Source organism: Passer montanus, unplaced genomic scaffold (genome assembly GCF_014805655.1).
Source record: "Passer montanus isolate IOZ18808 unplaced genomic scaffold, ASM1480565v1 scaffold165, whole genome shotgun sequence".
NCBI classification, from domain to species: domain Eukaryota; kingdom Metazoa; phylum Chordata; class Aves; order Passeriformes; family Passeridae; genus Passer; species Passer montanus.
The window spans coordinates 426,012-436,127 of NW_024363716.1; the positions used below are offsets into that span (position 1 = coordinate 426,012).

The 10,116-nt window shown below is 50.7% G+C and overlaps 1 protein-coding gene across 1 annotated transcript; it reads right to left on the bottom strand.

Annotated features, from left to right (window-relative positions):
* Positions 1-303: 303 nt before the first annotated feature.
* ACKR3 (atypical chemokine receptor 3) lies at positions 304-6,145 on the bottom strand. The gene is made up of 2 exons (XM_039703620.1): positions 6,004-6,145; positions 304-2,270 (listed from the first exon to the last, which is right to left on the bottom strand). The coding sequence occupies exon 2, from the start codon at positions 2,241-2,243 to the stop codon at positions 1,149-1,151; it is 1,095 nt and encodes a 364-aa protein (XP_039559554.1). The 5' UTR covers positions 2,244-2,270; positions 6,004-6,145; the 3' UTR covers positions 304-1,148.
* Positions 6,146-10,116: the final 3,971 nt, after the last annotated feature.

A 10,116-nucleotide genomic window follows, 5' to 3' on the forward strand; every position in this document is an offset into this window, starting at 1 on the left:
TATTCCTAAGCTACAAACACAGCTTTTCATCAGTCCTAGCAGCTTTTACCTCATAAATCCATCACTTTTACCTTCCCCACCAGCACAGACCCACTCCTCCCACCCCTCCCCTGCTCACCATGCTCCAGTGCCATCTCCCATCCTCCATCAGCTCTTTCTGGCCACCAAACACCAGGAAAACTCTGACTGACCTGTCTGCTCCTGCACCAAAGGACAGAGGGTGGCCTTGCGATTCCTCCTTTTTTTGGCTTTTTTTTTTACCTGAGGAGAAGGCTAGCAAGTCAAACCACTGGTAGGCACAGGTCTTGTTTTCTTTTTCTCAGATCTTTATTTTACAAAAATAACTTACAAATAGAGACAACTCTCAGCAGTAAGATCACTCACTCTGTGCAGGAGGATACAGCCTGGTGAAGCAGGGGTGTAGGAGTTAAGGACTCTGACAATACTGTTAATTTTAACATGATGGCAGCTATATTACACTACATATATTTCATGCTCCAGCATGTGGGTGTGACACCACATAAAGCCATGGTCCATAAAGTGTGCCAGCCAGGGAGGATGCTCCCAAGAGATCATTTCCATCCTATTTATCAGCATCCTCTTGGAGCCAAACGGCCACCCAACACTCAGACTACAGCACTCTGGATACACTCATCAGCAATATACTTCAAATACATGATAAAAATATATTTCACTTTCAAATACACTTGTATAAGGTACACCAAGAGGCAGAAAATAAAGTCTCGAGCTTTTAAATACAACACACTATATATATAAACGTACACAAGGAGACAAGAGGGAATCAAGACGTGGAAGGACAAGCTTATCCATGTTATCTATGGTACACAATGGCTTTGTCTGCTAGGAAGCAATTTCCATTTGCATAGCGTTGTTGAGGAGTCCACACTGGGCTAGGAGGAGAAAAGGTTTTAATTTTGGTACCACTTCCACTTTCCAACTGATCCTACTCTTAAATTACACTTTGTCCTCTCTCTTTTGTAGGCTGGAATTCACGCCGCGTTCGTAACAAGCACATTGAAAGGAAAGGGGTAAAAAAAACCAAAAAAACAAAACAAACAAACCGTAACACACAAAAAAAACCCCACATCAGGTCAGAGAGTCAAGGAAGTTTCTTTCTGGGGTTGCAGTCATTTGGCATTTTGCTCCAGAGCTGAGTATTCTGCTTCTGACACTCTGGAGGCGTCGATGAGTTTAGTGAGGCCAGTTTTGGCAGAGTACTTGAAAATAAAGGCTTTCATGAGCTCGTATCTGTAGTTGCGGTTGATGAAGCTGTACAGGATGGGGTTGACGCAGCAGTGGACCAGGGAGAAACACTGAGTGATGTGGAGGGTGGCGTAGAGGAAGTTCTCCATCTGGCAGCTGAAGGGGATGAAATGAAGGCTGTAGAAGATGTCCAGCAGGACGGCCACGTGGTAGGGCAGCCAGCACACCAGGAACACCACGACGTAGGAGAAGATGATCTTCCCGTTGCTCTTCCGCTCCTGGTCGCTGGAGGTGGAGATGCTCTTGGCCAGGAGGAAATAAAACACGGCGATGATGGGAAAGGGGATGAGGAAGCCCAGCACCACAGAGATGAGCTCCATGCCAATCAACCACTCCTTGAAGCTCTCTTCGGGGTAAACGGGCCTGCAGTAGGTCTCGTTGTTGGAAGAGACCGTCTTGAGGTAATAGGTGTCCGGGAGGGAGGCGGAGAAGGCCAGGAGCCACACCAGGATGCAGATGCAGCGGCGGATGATCTTCTTCTTGCGGCTGCTGGAGTTGGTGAAATAGGCGACCGAGAGGTAGCGGTCCACGCTCATGCACGCCAGGAAGAAGATGCTGCTGTACAAGTTGATGGAAAATATCAGGTGAGTTATCTTGCAGGTGATTTCCCCCATGTGCCACTGGTTGTGCTGGATGAGCGAGACGACCCACACAGGCAGGGTGATCACGACGCACAGGTCGGCGATGGCCAGGTTGAAGATGTACAGGTGGGTTTCATAGCCGGTCATTTTGGCCTGCAGGTTGACCCACACCACCACCGAGTTGGCCACCAGGCCTATGACGAAGATGAAGATGTAGAAGAAGGACAGGGTGTAGAGCAGGGCGCTCTTGTTGAGCGTGCCAGGGCATGTTGTCGCATCCACCGTGATGCACTCGCCATTGTTGCACGTCCAGTTGATCTCCGTCAAGTTGGCCGTCTCCAGGAAATCCAGGATGGAAGTCAAGTCAAGCGCGCTCATGGTCGCTCGGACTGGAACTCAAACGACCTAAAGGCAAAACAGGATTGAAAGAAATGACGTAAATTACGGAGCTATTTCTGCTGCCGTGTCATACGGGGACGCGCCGCTTTAGTGACATCCTGCTCTTGCCAGGCACCTTCCATCAAAGCACTCCGTGGAGTAAAACAGCCAAGACACTTAGCAAAACTCATCTGCTTGACAAAAGAGGAGCAGCACCAGATCTAGCGTGATTTTTCCTTCTCCTCCAGCTCACATCTGACATCATCAGGTTGGCTATCGTCCCCGGGTGTGAAATCTGCAAAGTACACCGTGGCCAAATAAATGTCAGGCGACTAAATCTGTCTCCTCCAGCATAAATGATGCTCCTATCGCTTTCAGCAGGGGAATCTTTAGGCCATTTTATCTGCGCTCCCTCAAGCACAGTAGAATTGATCTGGCTGATACACGGCACCGTAAAACATTTACCACAGGCTCTGGTCAGCATCTTGTCAAGTCATACAGATGCATAAAGTAAAAGTGGGGAACTAAGGGGCTTTGTACTCCTATCCAAACTTAAATTTAAATTCTGCTCTGTCCTCCCTCCCTCCCTCCCTTCCCTCGAATTCTACAAAGAATTCCCTCGAATTTTACAAAGTATCCCCTGCATTTAACTACCATTACACAGCGTTGAGAAAAGAAAGAAAAACTCAAGAGTCTGACTGCTGAATAGATCTGCTGGTCTTAAGTTTTCTTTTTAGAAGAGTGCTTTGATTTCAAAACACTCCCCCATCATGGTTGGCTCCATAACTGCCTCCTTTCCACCCTTTTGCTTTTCTATATCTACTTTTGCTGCCTCTTCAGTGCTTTCTTCTACCTGCAGGCAGTGGACAAAGCAACTTGTTAACTTCCTCACCAGCAGAAAGAAAAGGCCCTTAATGGCTCACACAAAACCCCAAGTGGGGCTGCTAACTGCTCCTGTGCTTTTGGGGAGGCATAAAAATGCTGTCCCCCCTCCCTGGGACCCTCACAGGACCCTCAGTACCACCCACCACGCTTCAGCCAGGCCAGTTTTGGAGCACAGGATCCAGCCTGGGATGTGCCAAAATGAAGCTGCAAATGTGGGTTCCCAAGGGATGAATCCTTGTTCCCTCATGGCTTCCCCTGAGCTGGACCATCAGGTCAGCCAGCCCGCCCATGGACACATCCAGCACCCCACCAATGGTCACCTTGCTCTTCCCCATGACCACAGCCCCAGAAAGAGAGGGACCAGCCTGGAGAAAACCAGTGTGGCCAAGTGACCAGAGAGCAACAGGGACCTCCAAATATCCCTGACCCCACCACAGGATCTCTTGGTAGGGTTTCCAGGAGCACAGAGTGGGGTTAAGCAGGGAAGAGCTCAGATGTGCCCCTCTCCCCAAAAAGGGACCTTGGCTGACACAGCACCTCTCCATCTGCATAATGAGCTCTTCCCAAAGCTCCCACCCTCCTGCCTGTCAGGGACAGAGGCTACGGAAGAGAAGGGAGATAAGGGGGGAGATTACCCGAGAGGACTCAAGGCACTATTGTCCCAGCAGAGGGGAAGCTGGTGGCACTAACAATGAGGGGGGCCCTGCACACATTCAGGGGAGATCAAATCTCTCCACAAACAGGCCCAAATTGGCCCTGTGAGGAGATCTGGCCTGTGGCTTTCATCCTGCTGGCCTGATGAAAGACGGTGCCGAGATTCAAACCAAATTAAGCACGGATTTTGCTAAAACGCTGCCTAAAGAGGGAGCTGAGCCAGGGGCAGCTCTCCATCCTGGGACAGCCCTCCATCCTGGGACAGCCGACCCTGTGCTCATCTCAGGAAAGCAGAGAGTGATTTAACCCACACTATGCAGGGCAGAGGGGCTGATCCACCCCCAGCGCTGCCAGTTCCACCCTGGTGCTTCAGGCAGCAGTGGTGGATGCATCCCTTGGGTGGTCACTTCATCCCAGGGCTGTGAGTGGGACAGAGGGATGGGGCTCCTGCCAGACCTCATCCAGGGTCCCACTGCATCCCCAGCACAAACACCTTCCAAGCCTCCTACACACAGGAGAAGCAGCACCATCCCCAAGTCCCTCTGCCTCAAAACTCTGCAGCAATTAAAGCAAACTCCCTAAAAGCCACAAAACTTCCAGCCCCATGGCAAAGGCCACCAGCTCCTGCTGGTATTTGGGGGCAGCAAGGGGAGCACAAGAGGAACACCCCGCTACCCCCTGACACCCTACAGAAGTAGCATGGGTGGGTCTGGGCTTCTCAGCAAAGGCACATGGTCTAAAACAAGGGGAACGGGCTCACCCCACATCCCAAGACCCCAATTCAGGACAGGACTGTGACCACCCAGCACCAGCAAGCCTCCAGCACATACCTCACAGAGAAGAAACTCAAACCTGGCTCAGAGGTGTCAGATTCCGACAGAGAGGCAGCAACGGGGCAGCAGAGAGCCCTTGAGGCTGGGGCTCACACCAGTGCTGGGGACACCACAATCGCAGCTGCCGGCTCAGAGGCACCCTGGGGGTGTTAGGGAGCACGAGGGATGCTCAGCCCGCTCCCAGCCCGCCTGCACTCCGAGAGCACGGCTGCTGCACACACGTGCATCCATCTGCCTGCGCCTTTCGCATCCCCAGCGCGGCAATAAAAACCCGACACCGAGCCGGCCTCCCAGGCTCCAGGTCCCGCCGGGGAGGAGGGCTGTGCTCACAGATTACAGCCCCACAAACCGGGCTGTAGTCTGGGATTAGCTGCTGTAACCCGAGCTCCGACTCCCACCCAGATTAGCTGGGAGGTACGGGGGGGAACCCACCAGACAAACTCAATAAAGCCACTCCGTGCTCCTAGAAAAAACCCCTTCAGCGCTCTCTGCAGACAGCACAGCATCCGAAAAACTCGTGAAGGAAGCTGGGACGGTAATTTGTGTCCGCGACACTGAAAAACTCCTGCAGGCCATCACCCCTTCCACCTGGCAGGCACACGTGCCGAGTCCAGTCGCTGCTAGTTTACAGGACAAGAAGGAAAGGAGACGCACCCAAAATCCTGCTCCAGACCCCCAGAGCTGTCCCGGGAGCTGATACAGCCTGCAGGAGTGCACCATTCCCATCCCACCTCCTGCCCAGGACCCGCTGCAGGCTGTGACAAAGCAAACAGGCACAGGCATCCCTGCCTAGGAGGGCAGCCCGGCACGGCAGGGCAGTGCCCAAGCCCTCAAGCAATTTGGGGAGCTTCCCAGAGCATCCCACTGCCCGCACTCGGACCTGCCTCCCGGCCGCTCAGGGGTGTGGGCAAGCGGCGCTCTGCCCTTCCCACCAGGAGAAGGAAAGAGCCATGCCAGGAAAAGTCGGGACGGCCGGGCGGGCTGTCAGCCGCACAGCCTCACCCTTCCCGAGCGCCGGCTCTCCAGCGTGAGGAGGCGGCCGCCGCAAGAGGACACCCATGCCCGCGAGGGTGTGCGAGACGCAGCCCGGCACATTCAAACTCTGCGGCAGCTCCGGGCTGAAGAGACAAACAACAACCGCAGGGGAAGGAACGGAGCGGGGCCGAGGAACGGAGCGGGGCCGAGGAACGCACCTGGGCACGCAGGGGCACCCACAGGGGAGCGCGGCCGCTCCGAACCCCCCCAGACCCTCCCGCCACGGCAAACCCAGGCGGGGACAAGCCGCAGAGGCTCCCCCACCCCGTGCGGGCCCACAGGGACTCTGCGGGGAGGCTGCGAGCCCTCACGGGTCCCGCAGCCCGGCGGGGCTCCCCCGGTGCCGCCCTTACCTCGGGGCCTGGCGGCAGCGCTGCCCGAGCCAGTGAGCGCGGCCCCGGCGCCGCCGCCGCCTTATATCGGCCGTGAGGGGAGCCCGCCTCCCGGGGGCGGCTCCGGCGGCCCGGCTCCCATCGGCCCGGCCCCGGCTCGGCCGGAGATCGGCTCAGCGCAGCCCCGGCTCGGCCCCAGATCGGCCCGGCCCAGCCCCGGCCCCGCCCGGGGCTGCGGGAGCGGCAGCGAGGGGTGCGGGCAGCCGGGGTGGGAGAGGGAGATACCGGCACGGGGGAGAGATAAGGAGGGGGAAAGGGGGGAGGAAGAGAGAGGAAAGCGAGGGAAAGAGAGAAATAGAGAGAAATAGAGAAATAGAGAAATAGAGAGAGGAAAGCGAGAGGAAAAGGACAGAAAAAGAGAAATAGAGAAAGAGAGAGGGAAAAGGAGAGAAAAAGAGAGAAATAGAGAAAGAGAGAGGGAAAGACAGAAAAAGAGAGAAATAGAGAGAGGGAAAAGCGAGGGAAAGAGAGAAAAAGAGAAGAAATAGAGAAAGAGAGAAGAAAAAGGAGAGAGAGAAATAGAGAAAGAGAGAGGGAAAAGAGAGAGGAAAAGGACAGAAAAAGAGAAATAGAGAAAGGGAGAGAAAAAGGAGATAAATAGAGAGGAAAAAAGGAGAGAAGGAGAGAAAAAGAAATAGAGAGAGGAAAAGGAGAGAAGGAGAGAAAAAGAGAAATCGAGAAAGAGAAGGAAAAGAGAGAAAGGAGAGAAAAAGAGAAATAGAGAAAGAGAGAAGGAAAAGAGAGAGAGAGAAAGGAGAGAAAGAGAGAAAAAGAGAAATAGAGAAAGGGAGAGAAAAAGGAGATAAATAGAGAGGAAAAAAGGAGAGAAGGAGAGAAAAAGAAATAGAGAGAGGAAAAGGACAGAAAAAGAGAAATAGAGAAAGAGAGGAAAAGGACAGAAAAAGAGAAATAGAGAAAGAGAGGAAAAGGACAGAAAAAGAGAAATAGAGAAAGAGAGGAAAAGGACAGAAAAAGAGAAATAGAGAAAGAGAGGAAAAGGACAGAAAAAGAGAAATAGAGAAAGAGAGGAAAAGGACAGAAAAAGAGAAATAGAGAAAGAGAGGAAAAGGACAGAAAAAGAGAAATAGAGAAAGAGAGGAAAAGGACAGAAAAAGAGAAATAGAGAAAGAGAGGAAAAGGACAGAAAAAGAGAAATAGAGAAAGAGAAGGAAAAGAGAGAGAGAAAGGAGAGAAGGAGAGAAAAAAAGAAATAGAGAAGGAGAGGGAAAAGGGAGAGGAAAAGGAGAGAAGGAGAGACAAAGAGAAATAGAGAAAGAGGGAAAAGGAGAGAAAAAGGAGAGAAGGAGAGAAAAAGAAATTAGGAAAAAGGAGGGGGGAAAAGAGGAAAAAGGAGAGAAAAAAGAGGGCAAAGTAGAGCAAAAGCAGAAGAAACGAGGAAGAATATAAAGGAGAAAAAGGTAATCAGAGGGAGGAAAATGAGAGAAAAAGAGGAAAAATGAGAGGGAAAGGGGCAAAGGGGAGAGCAAAAGCAGAAGAAATCAGGAAAAATATAAAGGAGAAAAAGAGAATCAGAGGGAGTAAAAAAGGAGCGGAAAAATGAGAGAAAAAAGAGGGCAAACAGGAGCAAAAGCAGAAGAAAAGAGAAAAAAGAAAAAGAGAATCAGAGGGAGGAAAAAGGAGAGAAAAAAGAGGAAAAAGGAGAGAAAAAAGAGGAAAAAGGAGAGAAAAAAGGGAAAGGATAGCAAAAGCTGGAGAAAAGAGGAAAAAGGAGAAAAAGAGAAAGGGAGGAAAAAGGAGAGGAAAAAATAGGGGAAAGGAGAGAAAAAAACAGAAGGGGAAAAAGAAAAAAAGAGAGGAAAAGGAGAGGGAAAGAGGAAAGGAGAGGAAAGAGAAAAAGAAACGTGGAAAAATGAGAAAAAATAAGAGAAAGAAAAAGAGAAAAGTAGAGAAAAGAGAAAGCAGAAAAAGAGAGACAAAGACAAAAAGCGAAAAAAGAAAAAAGGTGAAAGAAAATGTGTGAAAAGAGAAAAAAGGAGAGGAAAGGGAAAAAAGAGAAAAATACAGAAGAAGAGAGGGGTGTAGTTGTATAGAGTAAGAGTTTAGAAGTTACAATAGAAGCTATGTGTGCACATGTGATAATATCCCATTGGATAAAAGTATCTACAGTGCAGTAGAAATCAGTAAAAGTGATAGCTTAGAAAACCAAAATAAACCCTGTGACAACTGTCTATTAGTTTAGAAAGTTATATATTACCTTGTAAACAAAAAGCTTGTGACTGCTCTTGAGCTATGGCTGACTGCTCCTTTGCAATCTCACAGCCTCTGAGACTGATGTTTATCTGAGCAATAAATTGTTCCTAGCCCAAAAATAGTCCCATCCCTTTATTTCAATAATTCTGAGGGAAAGGAGGGCGGTCAGGCTGTCTGTCCCAGGGAAATGCTGGGATCAGGTGTCCATCCACCTGCCCAGCCCTGCCAGCGACACTGACAGCTCCCAGGGGTCTCCAAAACACCAGGTGAGCTCGGCCCCCAAACCCTCCCCCTGAGCCCACACCAACCTGCAGCTCCTAAATCACCTCAGCAGGGCTGAGCCACTGCCCAGCCAGGACATGCAGCTTAGCTGGCACCTCTGAACCACGCCTTTTTGGAAGATACAGGGCTCAGGTTTAGCCCTTGGACCTGCCCCCAGAAAGCACGTATTTTGTTTCCCCAAAAATACATAATCCTATATCCACAGGCAATTAACAGGACAAGGAGGAATGCTTTCAAACTGAGAGTAGGTTTGGATGGTATATTGGGGGAAAAAATCTTCCCTGGAAGGGTGATGAGGGCCTGGCACAGAAAAGCTGTGGCTGCTCCATCCCTGGAAGTGTTCCAGACCAGGCTGGATGGGGCTTGGAGCAGTGTGGGATATTGGAAGATGTCTGGCCCATGGCAGGGGTGGCACTGGATGGGCTTTGGGGTCCTTTCTGCTTTGGTTGCCAGGGAACAAGAACAGTCTCCCACCTTCCCATGGATGGAAAGGGTGGGATGTAAAGTGTCTCATCTCCCTTCTGACTCCTGCTCTCCCTGGGTGAGGTCCTCCCAACTTCACAGCTGTTGGTGAGCAAAGTGTTTCAGCATCTGCTTGAATTCTGAGTGCTTGCCCAAGTCCACGGATGTTGGTGGGATTGAAACACAGTGATGTCAGAGAGCTACAGGATTAGGTTTAAAAATAAGCAGGGACTGAAGAACTTGGCTAAATCAGGCTCTGAAAATCCTAGGAATTAAAAAAAAAAAACCAACAAAACTAAAGGCACTCTAGCGGCACTCTGATTGCTTGGCTAAAAAAGCAAGTGGAGTGGTTTTGCTTTATTTGGTGTGCCAGAAAATAACATCAAAAAGTGCAAAGTCTTCCACAGCTCTCCAGAAATACCAGCGAGCACCTGGAACCACAAAGCTGCTGGAAGTTCACAAGTCACAGGCAACGTGCCCTGTCCTGCACTTTGCCCAGGGCAGAGCCCTCGCTGCCCTCTCCAGGTTCCTCCTTTCAGGTGTCATTTTGTAGGAGCACATTCCTCATAGAAGAGCCAGGGCAAATTCCCTTTTAGCTACAAAACCTAGATTTTGTTTGGTGCTCAGGCATTAAAAATCTGCATGATACAAAACCACCTCCCTAGAACAGAGCAAGCAGAGCTGGGAACCTCAGATCAAATCAGCAGAAGGTCGAGATGCTGCCTGCTTGCCATGATTAATTGGTGTCTGCCACCAATCCAAGAGATGTGATTGCAGATTGCAGTTGCTATGGCCAACAACTCCTTGGAGATGCAGCTGTCCAGGTGATCCATCACTTACTGAAATGAGACAGGCTGGGAGAACTGGGAATTTTTCAGCCTGGAAAACAGAATGTTCTGGCGAGACCTTAAAGCACCTTCCGGTGCCTGAAGGGGTTCCAAGAGAGCTGAAGAAGGATTTTGGATAAGGGGAAATAGCTTCCCACTGCCAGAGGGCAGGGTTAGATGGAATATTGGGAAGAAACCCTTCCTTGTGAGGGTGAGCAGGCCCTGGCACAGGGTGCCCAGAGTGGCTACCCCTGGACCACTGGAAGTGCCCCAGGCCAGGTTGAACAGGGCT